The following is a 26,162-nucleotide window of genomic DNA, read 5'->3' as shown; positions in this document are numbered from 1 at the left end:
GCAATCATGACAATTTTTAATTATAAAGTTATCAATTGCTGATTCAGATTCCTCAGTAACTCTGGTTGGGAAATTGACCAGATACCTCATTTGATGAACTTTTAGTGTTCTTTTTAGTAATTTATGATTAGGGTTATTTTTTAAAACATCAATGTTTATATCCCCTCCCAAAATTATATCTAGACTTAAATACAAGACATAAATACAAGACTTAAGATGTGTTTTCTTTACAAATATTTGAATACTAGCAGAGTACCCGTTATTCGTACGGGGCTGGCATATAAGTATAAAATGCTTATTGCAGTTATACTCAAGCTTTGCGTTTGCAATAGGGGAGAACACAGTTTGATCAAATTTGCTTCTGTAAATTTACAGTATACTATTCGTATTACACATATCTACCATAGCCATATTGTTCTAGAAATTCACCTAAACAATAGAGAAAAATAAATTATCAAAAATTCGCAAAATATCACTAATTTTTAGGAAACCAAAAACATAAACATAACTGTAAACAATCCTACTTTGACAGTTCTCATTGCGTATCACAGTTTTTTGTTGCTGCGTTTAGTTCAAATTAGCTGTTTTCATAAATGCAAAAGAATAATAGTGCTGTACCCTGTTGGTAAATCTTATAACTTTTTAATGCTTTTCATATCATAGAACCAACTTTTTTGGTTGAAACAGCTGACTAAATTCTTTAATTCCCTTTAAATATGAATACTCATAAGGTTAACATGGGGAACTACAGAGCCACTGGGGCGGAGCCCAAAAGGATTTTTGGAATAAGAATATGCCTATATGTTAATCGGGAATGTGAACTATCAACATGCAAAATTTCAGTCCAACCCGTCAAATAGTTAAAGCGTGATTGAACTTCAAACAAACAAACAAACACACAAACTTTCACATTTATAATATTAGTAAGATAATATGTATTCTATGCAATTCATTTAGGTAGTGGTATTGTGTGTAAAGGTTTGATTAAACATTTTCATAACATTTTGGGGTTACATTTTTTGATTAACTTACATCTTTCAATTCATGAACTTGGAACTGAAAATTAGTTTTTCCTACAGTCACCCGACAAAGTGGACTTCCTTGCACAGATTATAGGAGAAAGCCTTACTTTGGCACACGGTTTTTACTTTGGCGCACAGTTTTTACTTTGGCGCACACTAGTATTCAAACCAAACAACCCAAAACAGCGTGCTTTTATTATGCACGTCCTAATTTGTGTTCACATAAAAATAAGTTGGCAACACTTAAAGATACTACGACTACGATCAGCTGGTGCAGCGTTTCTCATTTCGTTCAATGTTTTGATTTAACCTAACCTAAAAATGTGTTGTACAGTGTTTGAAAGACTAATTATTTACGGTATATGATTTACATTAATTGTAGGAAAAATATAATGTGTAACACGAGTGCAAACTGCCTTTGCTGCACTCGAGAAACTTTCCACACTCGCCTACAGCTCGTGCCTTAACATTTATCTTGTGTGCAGCAAAGTGCCACTTCGCCTACTAGTTACACACTTAACTATTGAATCTGTAAAACGATGGCAACAAAAATGGAAGTGTTTACTCTTGTGAAACAGTTTTTTTGTAAAAACACCTGTTTAATACTTCCACTATTACAAATGTAGACTTTGATTATAATATTTTAGAATGTAAAGAGAAAATTTTTAAAAATCAATTTTTCTAACCCCCGCCGGAGCAAACCTGTAGACTAATCGAATTTCAACCTGTCTTATTACATTTTTACTAAAATGTTTCCATAAATAAAATATTATTCCCAATTTAAATAACATCATTAGATTTAACGAGTGCTTAGGTTTTCTGCTACGGGGAAGGTAAAAATTGTTTTTGAGCATGTGTCAATAGTATAGGATGAAATAAATAAATTTGCCAAATTTTATCAACATAAATCCATAAACAAGTAAACTGCAACAGTTTTCATTATCTCCATAAGAATAACATTGTACAGTTGGATTTTTTTAGCTAGAAACAGTTAAGGTGTGGTTGAATATCTTTGAAGATGAACCTATTTTGCTGTAGTGCGATCATGTGTTCATTTGTGTCAAATTTTGAGGTTAAATCAAAACAAACAAACTAGCATATTGGAGTTGACGATAGTTAAATATACTTTAAACTTACTCCAGCCTACTTGTATAAAAGTATTTGGCAATTTAGAGAATATATACTGTGAAATAGAGACGTGATTCCTAATTCCAAATCAATTAATGAATAAGTTGTTATTTAATTTTTGTCTCCAAAAAAATAAGTGATGGTTGCTTTGAAAATTCTTGAGATGAAGAGATAAACCTTTAAAGACTAACGTTTTGACACATTTAAATTTTAATTAACAGCTAATTGTAGTATTGATGATAATGCATTAATGGAGACAGAAAAGTTCACCACGTACTTAAACAGGATAGGTAACATTATACGATAGGCCAAGGAAGCAAGATTCGAGTTTTGTTTATAAAATGCAGTAGCCTAAATACTGAAAGTTTTCTAATAAATTAGACAATGAAACATACTAAATTAATTCATTTTATATTAATTGGACATTTATTTCAAAAGTAATACAACACGGCCCCTATGCCTAATTGACAACATGCCAGTTTGTTTGTTTTGATTTAACCTCAAAATTTGACACATATGAACACATGATCGCACTACAGCAAAATAGGTTCATCTTCAAAGATATTCCACCACACCTTAACTGCTTCTAGCTAAAAAAAACTGTAATTTAAATAACACTTTTTATATTCTCCGTAACTGTTAGGCATACAAGAGCGCTTCAATTTACTAAATTATTTCTTTTTTTAAGCTAGCTACAAAATGGTTAAGAAATTGCAAAATCTTTGGTTTATAGAGTCAAAAATGGGAAAAAAAAACCCATTTTTACCCCATAAAACCACCATAAACCTCCGTTCCCATGGTCCGATCATGGTGGTTCGCAAACTCGTTCGAATAAATGTAGGTTTACATGTTTATACCGAATTTCATCAAAATCGAATAATTTTTGCTCGAGTTATTGTGCTAAAGGACATATATATATATATACTAGCTGATCCGGCGAACTTCGTATCGCCTAAGTTATAGGTTTCCCCTAAGACAGACCGATGGAAAGAAAGTACCGTTACGTTTAATTTTCAAGATGATCTCGTTCGCATCGCTCAATCACGTCCTGGTTGAAGTTCGTTCGCTACGCTCACTCACCTTTGGGTTGGAGCTCGTTCGCTACGCTCACTCACCTTTAGGTTGGAGCTCGTTCGCTGCGCTCACTTGCCTTCAGGTTAGCTCGTTCGCTACGCTCACTCGCCTCCAGGTTGAAGTTCGTTCGCTACGCTCACTCACCTTTTGGTTGCAAATTAGCTGTTGTCATAAATGTAAAAGAAATAATAGTGCTGCACCCTGTTGGTAATCCTTGTAACTTTAATGCTATTGAACATCATAGATCAGAACCAACTTCTTTAATTGAAACAGCTGTTAAGATTCATTAATTCCATTTCTCATAAGGTTAACATGGGAAACTCCAGAGCCACTGGGGCGGAGCCCTTTTAAGAATTTCGAAACGGGAAATAGTTTACGTCCGATTCGCATACCTACAGAATTTACACACCAAATTTCATAACGATCGGTGAAGTCGTTCCGGAGGAGTTTGCAGACAAACACTGTGACACGAGAATTTTATATATTAGATATATATACAAATTTGAACGGATTGTGTTTTGGCTTCTAGGGACCTCAAAACGAACTTATTCTCTATATGGGAAATTTGCTAAAAATCAAAATAATTTATAGTACTGGTTAACCCAGAGCCTTTGCAAAGTACTGTAGGCAGTTCCAATGACTACAAACCCTTTAAAATTGAAATGCTTATTGAGAAATGTCAGACTGGAATTTTTCCACCGAAATGAGCTTTGCGTGGCCGCCGCTACGATCGCTGGTGCGGCAGCCGCACTACTCTATCTCTCTCTCTCTCTATGCAAATTCTCTGTCTCATTCTCTCTCACTCACTCAGCTGACTTGGCCGCACGCTCGTGATAGTCTGGTGATAGTCTACCAAGCGGCCGCTGCAGGAACTATCGAAAATTCAAATATTTCCAGACTGAATGTTTTACAATGGCATTTTGCTTCTTAAAGGGTTTCTATTTATTGGTAGTTCTAAGCTTGTACAATTCTAAACTACAGTTTTAAGCTGTTTATGTAAAGTTAACGCTCACATAATAGGCTAATTAGTTATAAAAGTGAATATTTGTTTATGTTATTCATGTCATCTGATAGATCAATCTTTGGGACTGAAGGGTCAAATTAATTATTACATATATAAATATTATATAAATTAATGATATATGGCAATACGTCTAATCGTGGCCATCCTATTAATGTCTTAACATAAAATATTTTTAGTTAATGATAGAGGCTATTCACATATGTCAAACTAATGGGTATGTTAAGTGTGTTGTGAATAATAAGCGTTGTACTTATTCTGTTTAATTAATTAACATATTCTCTTTGTTGCTCCAGAGCCGCCCAGGATGGGATGCTGGACATCCTGAGGGAGGCCACCAAGCGAGACTGCAACTTGAAGGATGAGGACGGAATGACCCCGACACTCTGGGCAGCTTTTCACGGTCATCTGGACGTCCTGCGGCTGCTAGTGGGGCGTGGGTGAGTGACTTAGCTTCCTTATGTTTATAACAATATTTACTTCTAACTTAAAAAAATTTTAAAGTGTACCTAGTCGGTTCTAAGAGATCATATTTAAATCAGCCACCCGTAGAATAAGCTAGTTAAGTAGACTAGAAAATGTGGATTAATACGAAAGATGGCTCATCTGCAGTTAATAAAAAAAATTTAAATTTATTAAGGATAGTCAAAAGTCAACCAAACAGCCGTTAATAGTGGGAGGTATTGTCATAGTAGGCCTATATGCTGAAGGTGCCACACCAACTCTAAACTACACACTAGTTAAACTCTCACACATAAACATTGTTATATTAGTTGTCCTGAGTTGCACTGTGGTTTATTAAGCTTTGTGAAGGGAATCTTTTTATTGTCTTTAAGAAAAATTTTAGTTGGTACATAGCACTAAAAAGTGTTTTGCTTCAATTTTTTCTACCCCAAATTAATTGGGATATGTCACATACATAAGATGAAATGCCCAGTGCAAACATTAATTTACATTGCTTTGCTTATTATTCTGTAAATTTTAATTGACAGATATCAAAACTCTTTAACGTAATAATTTAAAACATCAACTGCCACATTATACCTGTACAAGTTAGATTTATCACAAGTCTATGTTCATTTTCTCTGTCATTGTGCAACGTGTTCTCATAGTAAACAATCTGCTCTGCCATTATCCCAGTCTGTAATAGAAAATGAGAAAGCCTGAGTTTCAATCAGCTGATTAAAACTTGTTGTGACCAAGGCTTGTACGGTAGTCCATTATAGTCCAGTAAGGGGCTGGAGTTATGGTAGTGAAAGTGGCAACAACTGATTATATGACATCAGCTGATGGATGGATGGATGTCGCGTATCTGTGACTAATGGCGTAGTTGGCACCCCTGCAGACTGGGGCTTCCTGTTCCGTTATGGTATACTGTAATTCACTTGGGTATCCTGTATGATTTTCCTCGGTGTTTTTTGCAGTATAAAATTAGGTTACTGTTTGGTATAGTGAAAATTATCTGGGAGAGAATAACAATGATTGACTTAAGTGTCTTTAAAATTAATTTTTCCGTATGAATGACTCAATTGGGTTTAAATCATCTTTTTAAAATGTCTTAGCATTGCAATATTAACTTATGAATGAATACATATAGGTTATTTTATATACTGTATATTTTGTTAAAGATAAGTTTTTAGCGACCAAACTTTCTAGTGGTGTGCTTAAGGACTGAGAAGTGTAACGCTCCTTTCACACTATATGATTTTGCTCGTGCGGTTATTAATTGTATTTGTTGTCGACCAATGGAGCTTTTGGCCCCTTTTACACTACACGACTTTTAGTCGTACGGGAGCCCTCCCCAAGTGCAGTTTCTTGCGTATAGTTTTCAGATATTTTGTTTTTACAGTATAGTTGTTTAATTATTGAATTACCTGTGCATACTGTATTATATTATTCAGTTTTTGTTATCAATTACAGTTTTGTTTATATAGGTAGTTAAAATTATGGATTTGATTGACCCTAAAGCTTTCCTTCGTCATTTCTCAGGTCTTGAAATAATGTTTTAAACATTCCCACTTCCTCACGTCTCAAATTTATTGGATGCACCCAGTGGACACGGTCGCGTTTCTTTATTTTTCTCCGCCGGTAAATTATCAAAGCAGCAATAATTTGCTCATGATCCATACTACTTAACACTTTCAACTGAAGTGTCAATGAACTCTGTTCTGCTGGAGTAGGGGTTAAGATTTAATCGTAATATTACAAATCGTATAGTGTGAAAGCAACAGACTCACGATTATCTGCCCGTTCGATTAACACTTGTACGAGAGAAATCGTATAGTGTGAAAGGAGCGTAAAAAGTGAATTTTTCACAGCTTTAAAAATCCAAATGATTTAGTATGTTAAAGCATTTTTGTATGCCTAATGGTTTCTGATATACTTCCAAAAACTGCACATTTTAAATTCCCTTGTTATACTAATGGAGAAAAGGTAAACTGTTGTAGTTTGTTTGTTTGTAGATATATTTAGAAACAATTTAGCAAATTTATTTATTTTATACTTACTTACTATTACCATTTTAGTATTTTAGTAAAAACATACTTTATAACCTAAAAACATACCTTCCCTGTAGCAGCATACCTAAGTACTTCAATAGATAGTATTCATTCCCATAATACTAGACATACAAGAACAATTTAAATTCAACCCAGCATAGGCTCAGTTCTTTTAATAAAATAATTAATAAATAAAAAAAGCTTTTCAAAATACCACGATTTTAAATGAACTAAAAAGCAGAAAATAATTTATAAATATGTGGAGAGAATAAATAGGTGTAAGATTTAAAACGAAATTAGTTAGATGAACATATATTGGATATTTAATAATTTTTAGGTGATATAATAGCGCTTTCGTTGTTATAAATCATCATTGTAAGCCATACGATATTTTTAAGGAGACTCCTTACACCGTGCTTTGGCAATTAAGTTAAGTTAGATTAGTTCAGTTTGGCTTAGTTTTGTTTATGATAGGCCTCATAACAAATAAGGAAATAAGCTTCATTTAATCAAAAGACGTTTTGTACAGGAACGATGGATTTACCTCCTATCGATAACTGTTGGAAATCCATTACGTATATTACCAATGACTTTGGTTAATTAATAGACAAGAAGTTAGGATTGTTGTTGACTGAGATTTGGTTGATTTGCCCATACAAATAACATTGTGTTCACTAGTGACACCGGTAAGTAGGCTAGGTGTGGGTGGACTCTTTCATTATTGCGCTCATGTTCACTCATCCCGTTACGCGCATAATAAGCGTACTACTAGTTATTAGCTGATTTACAATTATTATCTTCACCTATTGCACCTATTGCTCGAATTCGAATGAGTTCGCAAACCAGCATGATCGGACTATGGGAACGGGGGCTTATGGGGTAACTTAAAAATAGGGTTTTCCCATTTTTGACCCTAAAAACACAAAATTTCACAATTTCTTTCCAAACCTTTTTGTAGAGCTTAAAAAAAAAAATTTAGTATATTGAACCGTTATCATGCGCCTAATGGTTACGGAGAAAATTCCAAAAAATTATAAATGTAAAATTCCCATGTTATTCTTATGGAGAATAAGTAAACTGTTGTAGTTTGCTTGTTTATGAACATATTTTGATCAAATTTGGAAAATACATTCATTTCTTACTAAACTAAAGTATTAACATTTTATAACAAAAACACTTTTTTACCCTCCCTGTTGCAGCAAACCTAAATACTCGTAAACTAATCTATATATTAATAGGCAAACATGTTTCTTTAAAACCTTTTTTCTCAGCTCGTGTGCATCGTAGGGAAAATCTACGCACACTGTTAGAGATATATTTTTCGGTAGGTGTGCAGAATCCCTTTATAAATTAAAATAGGCTAAAAAATAAGCACAAAAATTGAATCCGAAATTAAAAAAAATTAACATGGGTCTTATGGGGTTGCCATGCTGGTGACGAAATAACAATGGAATGTAAACATAAAATCAAAACAAATGGAAGCAATTCCAATCACATGTTTTATTTACAGCTTGGGGTGAAAATGGAGAAGCCTGTACCATTGTCTTACAACTAGACATTCCATCCCCATGTTAAAGTTGTCACCAGTTTTAAAATTAAATTAGATTGCTGCAGCAGGGCTGTTTTATCATTTAGTTTTTTAGTAAGAAACACAATTTATGAATTAGTCAGTCAAATAATAAAGAGCTAAACAATTCTTAACTTAAAGATTAGGTTGATCTAAGGGAAACGCGTCTATTTAAATCACTAAATTGAAAATAAAGAGACTGTAGAGGGCTGGGATGAGTTGAGGAAACAAAACCAATGTGATATGATGTGTGGAGTGGAGCCACAAAGATAACACATCTGCCATTGACCTCAGATGTTCACGGTCTGCTGACCTCACACATGTAGGTAGACCTTCCTGTCCAGGTGGTGAGTGAATGACAATAGAGGCGGCAGGAGGGGAGGGGGGTGAAATACCATTAATTTATCTATTGCTGGGGAAATGTCACACATTTCAACAATAGCACAATGTTACGTTAGATTAATATTGTTTTTTTTAATTAGCCATACACAAATAATTTGTTGCATTAGGGTAGAGTGTAACAATTAACAAATAGTAACTGAATGAGTAGGTAAATAAACACAGTGTTTATCAAAGTGATAAGATTGCAACACATTTTTTTAAATAAGGTAAATGCAAGACACATGTAAAGGATGACAAGTTATATTAGAGATAACTTCTTGATCGGCATCGTGTTATTAAATTACCTGAAAGTACAAAAATATGTAAAAAAAACACTGTTATTTTAAAATACACACAAAAATCATTCTTTTTTATTTCAAAAACTTAAAAAAGTTTTGTCAACTTGTCGTTCAAACAAAATAACCACTTAGTAGTTCAGAATAAAGAGAGTCATCCAAAGTAATTAATTAGACCTCTCTCGTTATTCTGTGCTGCCGGTTAGCATCCAACACCCCTCACTACTACTATATTCTTCCCTATTGATATTCAGTTCCTTTGAGTTACACTTATAAGTGTACATTAGAACATCGATAATTCGGACGTCAATAGTGATTTTTCTCTAGCAAGAAATAACATGTTGTGCAGTCTTTGAAAACTAATTAAGGGAGTAACAACTTTCACATATAAATAGAATTTCTAGTTTTATTTATTGTCAAAATATTACCAATAAAACTAAAGTAACCTTTAACAATTTGGTATTTTTAATGGCCATTAATGATGTTCTAAGTAACGTTATAGATCTTGTACATCCTAGGTTCAAGGTTTTTTTTAAACCTCTAATGATCGAAGTAGAAACAATAGCAGTGTCTCCCAACCAGGTGGTGCGATTCTCCCATCAGCTCCCTGCTACCGGTACAGCACGTCGCGGTGTGGTGGTGGCCATGGCGCGTAACATGCGTTGACTCACGGTCCGCTGCCCTCCCCAGCTGCCATTGACATTCATACAGAGGCCGTTCTTCAGTGTTACTCAGGGATATTTTTGTAGAAAGGTTTAAGGGGAGAAGCACGCCCAAAAACCTAAAATTTTGAAAAATTTTGTTTTCTGATTGCTTTTATTGGTTAGGATTTTGTGATTAAAATGATATATAATACATGCATACTCGAATAAAAAATAATACAGAAATAATTTTTTGAAAAAATGTTTTCATGGTCACCTAGCAACCAACAACTACGTATTGTCATACATACTCAATTACTAAAATGTGGATGAAAAAAAGGCTTTAGAGGGAACAAACATGTTAAATTAGGTAGTCTAATAAGGAAAAGAAGCAGGATGATAAGAAAAATCTCCTGGACACTGAAAAGGAAAAAAAAACAGGATTATGAATATGGAATGTATAAGTCCGCAATTTTTCCTGCGTTTGGAGTGTGTTTTTGCGATTTACCGAAAGTTTACTTTTTAAACATAAAGATCCCATTATCTCAGCAAATAGTAGGCCAAAATGGTTCAAATTTTTACTGTGTATTTAACATCTGTATATACACAACCCCTAGCAGAATTAGTCATCTAGCTCAAAACCAAAAATAATTAAAAAAAAAAATTCAGAAATTAAAGCGGAAATATTTTTAAATTATATAATTGATTAAAATAATGCCATACCATGGATTAAATTTAATAAAATTACTTGGGTGTCTTTATTGTAGTATACATAATTATGTGAAGAAATTTTAATGTTGTATCTCATTTACTTTCTGAGATAATGGGTCAATTGTATGCATCATTTTAACATTACAGGGATAGGGACGTACATCTCCCCTTAAACAAAATTATGTTTTACATTTTGTAAACATTGTTAATACTGAAGTTGTCGATGGAAGAGGACCAATATTAATATTGATTGGTAGAGAGATATAAATGAGTTAATGGGATTCTATTTTAGGTCGTGCAATCCCGGTTATATTTATATTTGAGCTTTTTCAGTCTCCTTTAAAATTTCAACAATAATTTACCAAGTAAAGTAATTTATACTGTACTTGCAGCTTTTGTAGAGTAGGTAAATAAAACATACTTAATGACACAAAGGCTATTCAAATTTGTTATTACAAAAAAATGAATAGACCTATTTAGGAATATAAAAAATGGGATTTAAGTCCATATTTTAGCCCCAGAACAGTATAAGAACTAAGCAAAAGTAGGCTTTAGTTAATGTCTATTTTAAACTAACTGCATAGGTTACTTAAATACTCTTAAAAACGGGACATATATTATTAATTCATATATTATTAATTCATATATTATTAATTTAATAAAATATATCTACAAAAAAGCAAACTACAACCATTTATTTATTCTCTATAAAAATAGGATGGGAATTTTAAATGTACAGTTTTTGAGCTTTTCTCTGTAATCATTTAGGGTACTGCAACACTTCAAAATACCAAATTATTTTTTTTTATAAAAATGGGAAAACCCTATTTTCACCCCACAAAACTCCATTACAATAGTTCGTTGGTCCATGAACTTGTTTGAATAAACGTAGGCTTAAACGTTTGTACTAAAATTACATCAAAATTGGACGGTTTTTACTCGAGTTGAACGGACAAATAATTATATAAATAAATATATTTATATGAACTAGAACAGATGGTGTTAGTTGGCCTCTGGGGGCCTCAAAACAAAATATAGAATTGGTCCAGGAGCTAGGTCTTACCACGGGACCTATGACAACAACTTATTTCCAATAGGAGAAATTCCCTAAATTATCTATAAAATGGGAAATTCCCGATATGAGAAAAATGCTAAATTCCGTATATGAGAAATTTGCTAAAATGAATGAGATTTATTTGCTACAGCCATTTATGTGAATTATGTACATATTGCAAGAGAAGTAAAAAGATTCAATAAGGAATTATACTATTTAATTATGTTTTTCTCCGTGCCTTTTTGTGTAATTTCAAAACAATAGGCTAATAATATAGGCGTCGGTAACATTGATACACAGGATATTCCATAATCACACTCATGACTTCCTTCTCTATACAGGACAAGGCCAGAACTATGCATGATGTAGTCTACAGAACTATCATTTAAATAATTGATCCCGAGGTTGTGAATTAATTAGAACTGAGAATTTATCTGCGTAGAGTTTGATGTTCATATTTTTATGTAAGAGAATTTTACAATACAGTATAAGTTCCAAATAAATGTAAACATTGAACTTATGAGAGAAAAAGTAGATGGTCCTAAAAAAATAGTCCCAGAAAATAAATATAAGATTATTAATTATTTCCGACAGTCTGTTCTATGACATTGATTTCATGTAATTTTTTTATTGGCAATTGTAATTTTTTATCCTGGATATTACAAAACAAGTGTCAAGATAACACCAAAACAACATGGGATTTAGATTTTTTTTAGATTTTCTATGGGGATACTATACACAATATTCTGTTCGATACAACATATCAGTTAACTTACGGTTATAATTACTACAATTTAAAATAGCTTATTAACCAATTTAACGTTCCACCTCAACCCTTCCCGAGCGGCGGCTTTTGTTTGGGGTAAAAACTTAATTTTGTTTTTTTCTACTTCTGTCTGTTGGTTAAAGTTGATTATGGACACATTTTTACCAAAACTATTTTTTAGAAGTTTTATGACCATGTTGCGACATCTAACGCTCGCTAAGGAATGCATTGAATGCCGTATATATACGTCTAATGCTTGTAAATTTTGTTTAAGAAAAACTTTTTTTAATAAACTGTTAAAAAGGTTAATGAAATAAAAAGAATCACGATAAAAACAATATGACTTCTTTTTTATTATTTCTAAAAGACAAAACTTATTTATCTAATCATAATACAATAAACAATATTGATTTGGATCATTCAATAAACGTAATTTTCAATAAACAATAGGCTACAACACATTATAATGCATTGAATATATTCCATTAATCTTATCTTACTAGATTTACTTCACTCAAGAACAGGTTAAAAAGACTGTTTGCACAAAACAATAACATGAGGATGACTCAGCCGACCGGTTTTGTGAATAACAGATGTTACGAGATCAGTAATGCGAACCCACCAATCAGAAATTTACCATCAAAAATTTAAAAAAATATTGCAACAATAATATTGATTAATGGCCTAAGTAACTGTTAACGGCCAAGAAACAACTTTCAAGTACCTAAATAACATTAACATGTTTTGACGTATGTATGCATCGTATGCTTGTGACCTTCAGATTGAGTTACGTACATTTACGACCAAAGCTCGCAATTGAATAGCGTCGTTGACTTATATATACGGCCAACGCTCAGGAAGGGTTAAGAGAGGTTTTAGTAAATCTAAAGTTTAAAGGGATTGCTATATTGTTTTGTACTATTCTGTTAATTTGGTTGATCATGCTACAATTTTCATAGTCTACCATTTGGAGTTCAGTTCGGCAAACTCAGTATAAGTACATTTCAAATGCATTTGAGCAGATAACATTAGATTATGTTAACTAATATAGTTTTCTCGGCTCTGCTTCTGTTTGCAGAGGGGATCCAGAGAAGTGCAACTACCACTTTGGACAGAACGCACTCCATCTGTCAGCCAGTAAGGGACACCTCGCCTGTGTCACGTTCCTTGTGGGCTTTGATGTCAACCTGTGGGCTCTGGACTTGGATCTGCACACAGCTTTGCAGGTAAAACATCCCCAATCACCTGGCCCTCCTCATTGCATCACACAATTACGTCTTAGACCCAAATCAAATTCCAAACTCAAATGAAATTATATTGTTTTATACAAAACTAAGAGACAGGTACCGGGATATTACTAACACGGGCACACTGTTTCCTTTACAGACAACAGAAAACACAAGTGCCTGACACAAATCTCATTAAAGGATTAGTTTTGATTGAAAGAAATGTACAGCTTATTTTTTAAATTCCATTTGTACCTTTGTTACTGGCTTAGACCATGATTTTCCAACAAGATCATTAAACACCCTGTAATTAATGACAGCTGTCCTGTTTTGAACTGTTATTAAGTTAGCAAACTTTTCTCAGAATCAAAAAGACAACTTGGTTGTAGATTACCTCTTTAGCCATTCAATTAACTACTTTCTAATATTCCTGATGAACTATCAAGAAATTTCAAAAAAATGTTGATTAACATTAATATTGTCATGAGAAGATCCTGGTATGAAGATGACACATAAAAAATATCAGACACAATTGTTTTAGAAATTGCTGTTAGACACTACGGTACTTGATTATGACTGTCAAACATACCTCATAGTAATAACCATCACTACCGACAGCGCCTCAAAGCCCAACAACTTTATGCTATTTTATAATTAAATCTCTGTAATGTTTGACGCCTATTCTGTACTCTATGTTCAAGAATAAAGTATTCTGATTCTGATTCTGATTCATATGGGGTCCAACATTTAATTTTAAATGTGCTGTATCAGTTTATTATTTTACCCAAATTATCTTGAGGAGGATATAAATTGAGAAGGATTTTTGTAAATTTTTTTTGTGTTTCTAGGTTGCTGGACTCAATGGACGGAGAGATGTTGTTGAATTTCTGGACAAAACAATGGCGAAGCAAGAACTGCATAACAAGTAAGTTGATATAGCAATTATTATAGAAACCAGTGTTGACAAAACATTCACTGGATACTCCCAAAACAAAAATAATATCTAATATATAAAATTCTCGTGTCACAGTGTTTGTCTGCAAACTCCTCCGGAACGACTTCACCGATCGTTATGAAATTTGGTGTGTAAATTCTGTAGGTATGCGAATCGGACGTAAACTATTACCCGTTTCGAAATTCTTAAAAGGGCTCCGCCCCAGTGGCTCTGGAGTTCCCCATGTTAACCTTATGAGAAATGGAATTAATGAATCTTAACAGCTGTTTCAATTAAACAAGTTGGTTCTGTTCTATGATGTTCAATAGCATTAAAGTTACAAGGATTACCAACAGGGTGCAGCACTATTATTTCTTTTACATTTATGACAACAGCTAATTTGCAACCAAAAGGTGAGTGATCGTAGCGAACGAACTTCAACCTGGAGGCGAGTGAGCGTAGCGAACGAGCTAACCTGAAGGCAAGTGAGCGCAGCGAATGAGCTCCAACCCAAAGGTGAGTGAGCGTAGCGAACGAGCTCCAACCCAAAGGTGAGTGAGCGTAGCGAACGAACTTCAACCAGGACGTGATTGAGCGATGCGAACGAGATCATCTTGAAAATTAAACGTAATGGTACTTTCTTTCCATCGGTCTGTCTTAGGGGAAACCTATAACTTAGGCGATACGAAGTTCGCCGGGTCAGCTAGTTAATATATAAAATCTTAAATAGAAAATTGAATATAACTAACTTATTTTGTTTGATGAGTTGATGAGTGTATTAGTTGAGTTAGTTTTCTGTACTTTTGTTCGTGTGTGTTGGCTATTTGCTTCCAAGACCTTGTTCTGTACACTCTGTTTCTATCTAATACTTGCTTACTTTGATCTACACAGTTTTCTGCAACTTTTTTAAATCATTGTCTCAGCTTATTTGGTTTAATGTTAAGAGCCTATCTCTAAGCACTTTTAATAGAACTGTAAAATAAAGACACAAATTGAATTTTGTATTGGTTGTAGTAATACTTTTTAAAATTATTGAATGAATCTTGTTTAGAAACTTATAAATAATGACTTTTTGTTGTTCAGGAAAGAAGTGAAAGTGAAAAAGGAAAAAGCAATGAAAGATGTGGAGAAAAATAGGAAGAAGTTCAACGAACGGATGAAAAAGGAGCAGGACAAGGAAGAAAAGAGATTGAAGAAAGTCGAGAAAGAAATTCTTGGTGGGGCAAAAGTTGAGATGGACATGCCCATCCCTACAGTGATGTAAGTGTTGGTTGTTATTTTCTCTTCTCGGGGCTGGAATACAAGTAATAGTAAATGAAACAGGTCTTAATAAGCAAATATCTGATATACCAGTTGAAATTAAATTAAAACATGAAAGAGATAATCAAAATTGTGCAGTATTTGTAGCAAATAAATTCAATAATTTGTTTATAAATGTTTTTATTATGCTAACCAATTGACAGATAAATTGAAAGCCATTAAGTTATTAATAAAAAATCATCCATGTAAAAAAAATTTCATTTGTGAGTAGGTGGCTCAGTCGGTAACGTCACGGACTTCGGGCCCAACAAAGCGATGTCGTGGGTTTGGATCCTGGTCTCTGCCGCAAACATTTTATCAGTACAGTTCACCTTTGTACTGTACTGGCTCACTCCTTGCTTTGCTGGATCCAATCCTTGCATGGGCAGTTAGTCTATGTGGACGGGCAAATGCAAGGTTAAAAGAGGCCGCCAACCTCTTAAAAAACTAAATAAATTTAGAAAGGTTTCAATTGATGAGTTAAGAAACTTTATTGTATCTCTCAGTTACACTATCTCCTCAGGTTGGGATGAAATTCCTCTTTTTGTCATTAAAAGAGTTTTTAAATTTATCAAACATCCATTATGCCAGATGGTAAATCAGTCCCTTGAGAAGGCAGTTTTTCCTGATAAGCTTAAGTTTGCTTAGATTAAACCTCTGTTCAAAAAGGTCGATGCCCGCGATCCCTCTAACTACTGTCCCATTGATCTTTTTTCTTTTTTTTCAAAGATTTTTTTTTAAGAAAGTTATAATCTAATAAATCATTCACAGTTTGGTTTATGCCCAGAACTCATTAACTGTATTGCAGAAGCCTTACTTAACTGCCTGGATATTACTTCTCTTATAATAAGTTTGTATTGATTGCTTTGTTTCCTTTGTATTTTATTATTTAGATTTATCAATGTACTGTAGTACCTATTAGACTTTATGACAAATCGCCTATCAAGAGAATTGATGTAATGTGATGATGTTAAATAAATAAATAAATAAATAAATAAAAAGATTCCAACACCAGCTCTCGTCGTTTTCAAACCATGATATATTTATACATAATGTTAATTTAATAATGTTTTGTACCCCTTATTAATATGTATGAACAGAATTGTATCTCAAACAATCATACAGTTTTATTTACTTAACCCCGATTTCTCTAAGATTTCATTTTCCACACCTAGTTTGATATTTCGTATACAAGTTCTTTGAAGACGAGCATTTTGGAGTTAAGAATATATGATTTCAGAGTTCGCAAGCCAGTAAATGCAGAAGTAGGAGGACCTACATTTACACAGATCGTAGGAGGAACCATAAACAAAAAACCAACCGGAGCTGTGGGGGTAAAGAAAATCCTCGATAGGAAACTGAAAAATGGTACCCATAATCATCGTCCTTTCCAGACAGAAATAAAGGTAAGGTTAAGTTTTTTCTTTACAGATTTCTTTTTACACTAACTCTCTGAAAATTATGTCAAGTGACTGGGAATTTCTGGGTTAGATGTGTTGTGAAGTTAATATACAATAGTATAATTAGTTAATTAATTACTCTTATATAAGTTAAAGCAGTAACATGTCTAGCTCTATTAGTTATCGATAGGAGTATAAGTGCACAGATGAAAGAAGGACAGTAGTATATATTGGATTTTATGCTGAAGAATCTCTTCAGTGATGCAAGAACTAGTGACCGTGAAGGACCTCAGGCTTTCAAGATAATTACACATCTGCATATAATTGTTAGTCTTGACCAGGTCAAGGCATGGAAAAGACATCTACCCATAGTAAATTTTGTATTGATGAATATTAATTTAACCGACCGGACACTCAATATTAATTAAATTACACAGGTATTTTACCAACAGTAAATGCTTATTCAGTAATCTCTCAATTTAAGCAATAACTTAGCTCTAGTCACTCAGTTTGAATTTGTTTTGTAGATTTAAAAGACAAAACCTCGGGTATTTGAGCCACACATCAATATTTTATGACTTGTGCAACTGATTATTGTTAATTTCTTTTCAGGGTGACAGTGACTCTGGAAGATCTGTTAGGGCTCGTCCCGACTCACAAATCATCTACGTTAACTCCTATGACACTCAAAATGGTGGTAAGTAATTTTTTGCAACTTTTATTTTTTGGGATTGTAAATGACTTTAAGATGAATTATTAAAACATTACATGTTTTATAAATACTATTCAGTGTCATTTAAATAAAATTTCAAGATACATTTTTGAATTGTCTGAATGTTGGGGTAGCCATATTTTACAGAGAGATAACTAGTACATTATAAATATAATTCTTTTTAATTTAGTTTAATTGAGTAGATCAAGGGTCTCCAACCTTTTTTACTCAAGGGCCACATTGACAATTTTTGGAGGAAAGGCGGGCCACATTTCGGTGTAGAAGGGGAGCCCCCCTCAAAATAACCCACAAAGAGGAAGTTTTCTAATTAAGAGCTCATTGATGACGTTTTTACATTTCTTGCTGATTTTTTGTTGCTTTAACCTTTTGACTAGCTAAAATTCTGTACGCTTTTGCGAACAATACTGTGACCAAAACAAAATAATTGACCTACCTGACATAATTATTTATGGGTTTATAAACGTTGTTTCTCATATACTTTGTCATAAATAAATCACGATCACTGGATAGCATCACAGAAATTTTACTGACACGGCAAGAGATGTTCATAGTGCAGTCGCGATTGCGGGAGACAATCGCGGTATCGCCGAGACCGAAATACTCGTGAGTGTTGTTAATGGGACCACAATATTTACTTACGGATGTTGACGTGATCGCGAATGCCGATTTACGTTATTACCAGACTCAGTAGGTTATACTTATATGCAAGTATGTGTGATTTAGACAACTTGAATTTTCTTTAAAAAAAAAGCTTTACATTCAGATTAACTTTGTTCACATTCTTCTAGTATAATAACCTATTATTTGTACTTGGCAGGAAAGCGAGGTCGCATTGCTGATGTGTTTGACACCAGAGGAGAACTGGTTCGATCCCTGTCACAACCTGAGTATCTAAACACAGTAATCACGCATGAACAGGCCAGCATCTTTGACAGACCAGGCTTCGGCAGTGTGGCGTTTAGGCCAAGGTTGGTTACTTCTTATTTGTTTGCAACAATAGGCCTACAAAACTCTCATTAAAATAAAAAAAAATTACATTAGAGAGTTAATTATCCTAAACAAACTTAAATAACATCTAAATTACTTTTTACATGTATATTTTACTGGTTTTGCCATCCAAACAGTTTCTCCATCTGTGATGTAGAAAGCGAAAAGGGACCTCTTGTCGGCTATGTAAAATTTTCAGTACAGCCGATATAAGTAATTTAAGGCGAAAATATAAAAATTTGGTTTTTTATCAATTGTATTGGCCTTATTTAACATAAAATAGGACACTATTGGTTAAAATATTAAATTGAAGATGTAAAAGGTCGAAATAAATCATTTTGTTAACCTCTGCACGGTCTGAGAAAAGGTACCTCTTGTCGCTCAATGTTATTTCACCATAACGACAACAGGTCCCATTTCTAATATTCACTTTATAAAAAGACTAGTCCAAAAAATGAATTGTCCTGCATTCTAGTGGAAATTTAGAGAACTACAACCAAGTTCAGTTTATGGAGAACAAAATATCTCACAAATTTTGCGGTCCCGACAAGAGGTGCCTTTTTTTATGTTATGGAGAAATAACATAGGGCCGACAAGAGGTCCCTTTTCTGAAATGTGATTTTTACAACATGCTTCGATAAAACAATTATTTAAATGAAAACTACCGTGAGTTAAGACAAGCCTTCAAAGAGGACATATAAGCTTTCTTTTGATACCAAAACCGTTTCTTAAATAAAAAAAATAACTGTTTTTATACGCATTTGAAATTTTCAAAATAGTTTTTCTCAAAATGACCTGACAAGAGGTCCGTATTCGCTTACCAGATCACAATAAACTCCCATCTTTACTATCGAGTACACACAGGCAAGTTTTGTAAAAGCTCACTTTTCTTTTTAATAGATACTATCATATTTCCGAATCCATATTCCAGATCTAAACTGCATCCACTTGCACATTTTTTAACTGAACCAATATCTATCCAGGTTAGACCCCAACATGAATTAGAAACAACACAACACAATAATGCATAGACTGTCACTGATGAATACCCACAGGCAACTGTATAAAAATTGTGAATACTGCCATAGCAGACAAAAATTTCAACACTTAAGCAGCAATCGCTTGTTGAGCTTATGGTTGACCCATTTATGTGTCTGTCTTCTTACTCGTTAAACAAATTTTCGGATGATAAGATTTTGGATAATCGACACTCTATTGCACTATCAAAAATTGTTGTATGTGAGGAGATGTCAGATGATAGGGGTAGGAGGATGGGGAGTCTTAATGTTACTAGTTAGATATTTTTGTACAAATTGTATTCTTTTATTAGCAAATTCAGTTCTCTTTACCAAGTCAACCATCATATCTAGTCAAAAAATGTTGGGGTTAAGATAATTTTAAAATGCCAACAAAAGACTCATAAGAACTGAAAAGTTCTGTGTGAAATTGATATTGAGCGTTGTTTCAACTCATACTTACACATGACCTGGTCCTCAGGAACCATCTGGCTGGTACCATGAGTGGTGGAGGGGGAGAGAAGGAGGGAGGGGAGAACAGCAGCATCGGCAGTGCCGGCAGCCTGGCCAAACGGAACCAGGGGGAACTGTGCTGGGAGAGTGACGGTCAGTTGGTGAATAGCAAAGGGCACTTTAGGAATTGGAACTTGAGAAATATTGTTGAACTTGGATTTATCATTCTTCTTCACTACAATTTATCATTAGAGACAAATTTAGCTTGTTGAATGTCTTTCGTTGTTACCGAATGGATCTGGTTTACTATCTGAAAAAACCCCTTTATTTGTTAGAAAATGTATTCATGAACACTCAGTCGTAAATAAATTGACTGGGATGGTGGTGTTGTCCTGTAATCCAGCTACAAGAAGGAGGTCACGAATTGTGGATATTTATAGGCATGCACTGTGGATGTGATACTTCCTGATGTGGATTAACGTCCGCACTAGTGAGTACTACGACTATCCACAGTACTATTCTGATAATTAGACCAATTCGTTAATACCAAGGAAAAAATGTGGTTTGGATTCCACTATAAACTGTAGGTCCCTTAGTTGCCGTTAGCTGTATGGGCTACTAATTAACAGCTGTTTCTAAGGAATACCCTATGTCGGCCTTAGTCACTAACAAGACTAAAAGATCGTGCCACTCATCCTACACTCATCTCCATTCATACTTTGCTTAAAATGCCTACTTTGTATGGTCGCCATTTCATAAGAAAGTATTAAAAGCTCTATTATTCCTACTCATAGTTATAGAGCCTATTAGAAATAAAATAAAGAAAGGAAATTTTGCAGTATAATAAATGTGAGATGAGGATTAGTCTGACGTTAAAAGTTGAAATGCAAGAAAAACTTTAAAAAGAATAAATAATAAGTAGAAGTGTGATCAAAGAGTCTTGCTATCCAAATCTTACATCATCTCATGCACTCGCATCAGCACTTCATCAGCATGTGCACTCTGGCATAGTATTCGCAAAGTGCTCAAAATCTGATGGTATATCGTAGAAATTGAAATAAGTTTTAAAATTAGGTAAATTGAATATTTGACTGCAGTGTATCACCTAAACCCACCTCCTTTAACAAATGAACCTGATTTATAGAAATAATACAGAAATGCATCAACACTTTGAATAACTATTCTTAATATTTCAGAGGAAAATTCAGGCATTGTTGGATCTATCGCATCACTCCAGCGGTTCCTGCTGTCAGCTGGCGTAGCGGACTACACGGACCAGTTTGTGGATCAACGGATCGACCTGGAGGCCATGTTGATGCTCTCTGACCAAGACCTGATCACGCTGGGTATACCTATGGGGCCAAGGCGCAAGATACTGCACGCCATCGAGGAGAGGAGACGAGCCCTTAGCACTCCCGGAGGGATACAGGATAGCTGGCTGTAGCAGGTGAGTGACAATGGTGGTGCACCAGGAGGTGACACAAGAGTTTTTATTTTAAATTTCATTCAATTAATTTAATTTTTGTTAAATTTTCCACTGTCAATCTTTTGTTAGTGTTCATTTCAATATTTTGAAATAAATAACACATTTTAGTCAACAAATTTAAAAGCAACAAAATTGCTGTTTGTTTAAGATTACTGATCCAATAAATAAGGCAATAGTACCGGGGGACCGAGCCTTGTTCAGTTTGATCAGACACATTTTATCATTTACAAAAATAGTTTTAATTCAAACCAAAAACATTTAATCACTGAAATAATATAAACTGTGTAATGTGTGTCTAATCACACCCGTTTCATAGATCATAGCATTTAGATTATTTGCAGTACCGGTACCGTGACTTGAATAATAACATTTTGTTTTAATATTAATTAAACACTGGACATAACTGTACACTTATATAAACTAAAAGCTCATAATTTGTTGACGTTTTGAATTTATAATGGGCAGCAATAATGAAATGAAATGCTACGGAATAGTGTGTTTAAGGCTACCTGTTAGCTAAGGGGAGTAGAGAGAGGCCATTCCCCTCGCATAGCGGATCAAACTAGATGTTGAAGAACTACCCTCTTACCGCGCATCTGTTCGGCCTCACGTTGTGTGCATTCATTCCTTGTCAAACGGTTCCAATCATGAACATCCAAATTCCGCTAACATGGTGACTAGGTTTGAGGAATTGCAGTGCGTTCTTCTGAACGTCGAGCAGCGATTGATTCGTTGACACTCCTGCTCAAGATGATCCAGATGATTGTTCATTATTTTACACGGCCATAAGATCTTAAATTATTTCTCTCCTTTTATTCTTCAATGCGTGACTTGACCGAGGTTTGAGACATTTGGTGAGATGTATGGGCTGGTTGGAACTGGCTCGGTTGTAGACGAAGTGGTGAAATTCGTTTCCTGACGATCAATTGTAGCTTCTCTCCCTTTCGGATTATGTATATTCGCTTTGGAGGTCTTCCACGTTTCATTCTTAATCTTACCTTAATTAGCCTTGAAAACATTTAACAATAATATCTATGACCTATGTAAACCAAACTGAATACAGTAGACCCCCTCTTAACCGACCCTAATGGGACCGGACCTAGGTCGGATGATTCAAAAGGTCGGATAAAACGGGCAATCCCTAAAATAATAACATAATAAAGTGCTATTCATTTGGAATTATATAATTATTATTTTGAAGTCATACTTGCATTATTTATAAAATAAACTTCTCTTATCTCCTTTTTCATATTGATAGAAATGTCACAAATGAACACAAAGCACGGTTAAGTCAAATAGGCCTACTTTCAGTGAATATATTATAATACTAGGCAAGAGTCAATAAAATTCCTATTTTAATAACTTTACTTTGCCCTCCCTACAAGTTGCGTTGTTTGTTTACTCCAGCGATAAGATAATCAGTTCTCAAAATCGTAATGCACTTTATGATGTTATAAATTTGCCGCACAGATAACAAATCAGATCAGATGTGCTCGAGCTACGAACGATGATGACAAACTGACAATAGGCTATGCTATATTTTTTGTGATCATCACAAAATAACTTATTGTTAGTCATATCCTGTGGAGATAAGCGTATGGTTCAGTTCTCATCGCCCAGCGGGGGGAGCGGAAATGCCGAGATTCCTAGAAAGCGGCGGTTAAACCGAGCTGCTCTCAAAGCAAGGTCGGTTAAAACAAACTGTAATTTTTTACGATCAAAGGCGGATAATCCGACTATCGGTTAATACGAGGTCGGTTAAGAGGGGTCTACTGTATAACTATTCTTTAAAACTTTTAGTCCAAACTAACCAATACAGTTATTTTTATTTACATGTAAATCAAAATGATGACAGTAAAAACAATCTGTATCAAATATTTTTGTTAACTTAAACTACAAAAAGGTGTTGACATAATAACTTTGTGTTGTGTTGACATAGGAACTTTCAAGGGCTGTAGGGCGGAAACTGGATTTTTCCCAGCGTTGTGACCAACTCCAATCGATTTCTCGTGGCCAAATACCCTTTATCTAAGAAAAAAATCTAAAATCCTCAGACAGAAAAATAAGTTTGCCCGTACATGCGCTTGTTTTAGATTACAAGATTTTGCATTTATAATAATAATAACTAGAGGTCATCCAGTGGTCGAAACTCGACCAAAAATATGTAATGTACAGACTTCTTGATTTTCACCCCACACTGTAAATAAAACATGTGAATGAAGTTTCTTCCATTTGTTTTGATTTTCTGTTAATATTTCGTTGTTATTTCGTCACCAGCATGGCAACCCATAAGATCCATGTTAATTTTTTCAAAATTTTCAAACTCATTTTTTGTGCTTATTTTTGTGCCTATTTTAATTTATAAAGGGATTCTGCACATCTAGAGGAAAATATCTTTCCAACAGAATGCGTAGATTTTCCCTGCGATGCAGACAAGCTGAGAAAAAAGGTTTTAAAGAAACATGCTTGCCTATTAATATATAGATAGATATTTCTATGTATCAACTAACTATTAGTACATTACTTATTCAATACTAGCTGTACCCGCGGGCTTTGCCCCGTTTTACTTCATAAGTGAGCTCGTTCGCATGGCTCAATCACGTCCTGGTTGAAGTTTGTTCGCTACGCTCACTCACCTTTAGAATGGAGCTCGTTCGCTACGCTAACTCGCCTCCAGGATGAAGTTTGTTCGCTACGCTCACTCACCTTTTGGTTCCAAATTAGCTGTTGTCATAGATTTAAAAAAAAATAATAGTGCTGCACCCTGTTGGTAATCCTTGTAAGTTTTTAATGCTTTTGCATATCATAGAATCAACTTTTTAGTTGAAACAGCTGACTAAATTATTTAATTCCCTTTTAATATGAATACTCATAAGGTTAACATGTGGAACTATAGAGCCACTGGGGCGGAGCCCGAAAGGATTTTTGAGATAAGAATATGCCTATATGTTAATCGGGAATGTGAGCTATCATCATGCCAAATTTCAGCAAAATCCGTCCAGTGGTTAACACATTGCGTGCGGGTCAGTCGCCGGCGACTGATTCCTTATCATTGAGATAAGTGGAATTTTCAAGAGTAAACATGACGGCCGCATTGAAAGAGTTAATGCGTTCACTTGTCACAAACATACATCCATACATACATCCATACATCCATACATCCAAACTTTCTCATTTATAATATTAGTAGGATAATGTAATTTTTCATCACTGCAACAATTAACTAGAGAAGACCATTTTTTTCTTTGTCTTTTTTAACAAAGAGGGAAAGAGGTATCAAAATTCAATGTTCTAATGATTTGTATGGTTTTCTTTCAATTTACAATATCAGACTATAGCTTAGCTTGTATCCAATGTTTCAGGCCATCTTCACAGGATTCCATCCGTCCATCTGTTAATAAATTAGCTTTAAAGATTCGTCCAAAGACACTGAAAGTTTTTCAAGCTAGTCTCAAAGGTGTTTAGAAAATAGGTAAGATTGTCTTAGATTTTTTAAATAGTGTGTATTTTTAGATTGTTTATAGCTTTGTGCTTTTTTAAAAATATTTTACCTAATTTTAGTACCATGTTTTAATCCCTTGTGATGTTTTTATTTAAAAAGTGTTTTAAAGCATTGCTTACTTTTACTTTATTTTTTGTCAATGATATTTTTTTATGCACTTTATTGTTATTAAATTTATTCTACTTATATTTTCTGTTTTCCGGTTTATCTATTTTAGTTAATCATATATATTTAGTTTATTATGATCAACAAAAGTAAAAAACAAAAAAAATTTGGATATCTTAAAAACGAGAGGAAAATGTAACGAATTTCATTACAGAAAAAATCTTTGCTGAACTTGACTAAAACAGCTTTCTTAAAAAATAACACACACTTTTTATTAGTTACGTATAGTATCATTTGAACTTTTTTGTAAAAAAAATTATATTACCTACTACCAAGTTTGGGTTTTAGCCATTGAATACCTTAAAATTGCTTATCCACATTTCGTAACTTGTATCAAGTTTGGATCTTGGAGTGTTTTAAATTTTCAGTTAGATTCCCAATTAATAGAGTACAATAATGTTTAATACTTTAATACTTTTAAATGAAATGGCGACCATACAAAGTAGGTATTTTAACACGTTGACTGCGCGCGCCGACTTTAGTCGGCGTCAGTCGGCGTCGCCAGCGTTCCCAGGTGGCGCGCGCCGACAAAAGTCGGCACCAGACCAACAGAAATATATTGAGTCAGTGTGAGCTTAGCCTCAGACGGAGACGTTATAATCGTTGCCAGCCTGCCAGCTTAGAATGCGAGCTTTACTTTGGTGTAGGTTGGTACTAAAATTTCCCGTAAAATCCTGTCTGGCAATGCTTTTGTCCCGGTTTCGGGGATTTTTTCTCTTCAACCCACATTACAAAGACACTGGATACGGATCCGTGCAGTGCTGCTACCTTTGGGTGTTTCAGTGAACTACATCCACTCTCA

The 26,162-nt window shown here is 34.2% G+C and overlaps 1 protein-coding gene across 1 annotated transcript in view; it reads left to right on the top strand.

Annotated features, from left to right (window-relative positions):
• The window catches only part of LOC129001539 (pre-mRNA splicing regulator USH1G-like), a 40,212-nt gene extending 14,409 nt beyond the window's left edge, over window positions 1-25,803 (top strand). Inside the window, exons 2-11 of the mRNA XM_054428865.1 lie at window positions 4,542-4,685; window positions 13,238-13,385; window positions 14,234-14,310; window positions 15,403-15,579; window positions 16,859-17,024; window positions 17,631-17,715; window positions 18,569-18,719; window positions 20,236-20,360; window positions 21,404-21,654; window positions 25,056-25,803. Coding sequence (XP_054284840.1) covers window positions 4,542-4,685; window positions 13,238-13,385; window positions 14,234-14,310; window positions 15,403-15,579; window positions 16,859-17,024; window positions 17,631-17,715; window positions 18,569-18,719; window positions 20,236-20,360; window positions 21,404-21,651 — 1,321 coding nt within the window. The 3' untranslated portion in view covers window positions 21,652-21,654; window positions 25,056-25,803. The remainder of the gene's footprint in view (window positions 1-4,541; window positions 4,686-13,237; window positions 13,386-14,233; window positions 14,311-15,402; window positions 15,580-16,858; window positions 17,025-17,630; window positions 17,716-18,568; window positions 18,720-20,235; window positions 20,361-21,403; window positions 21,655-25,055) is intronic.
• The last annotated feature ends 359 nt before the right edge of the window (window positions 25,804-26,162 follow it).

Source organism: Macrosteles quadrilineatus, unplaced genomic scaffold, assembly GCF_028750875.1.
Source record: "Macrosteles quadrilineatus isolate MER2022 unplaced genomic scaffold, UCM_ALF_1.0 Scaffold_8__2_contigs__length_117827958, whole genome shotgun sequence".
Lineage (NCBI taxonomy): Eukaryota > Metazoa > Arthropoda > Insecta > Hemiptera > Cicadellidae > Macrosteles > Macrosteles quadrilineatus.
Note: the sequence above shows the minus strand (reverse complement) of the source record. Positions and strands in the feature narration are given on the sequence as shown.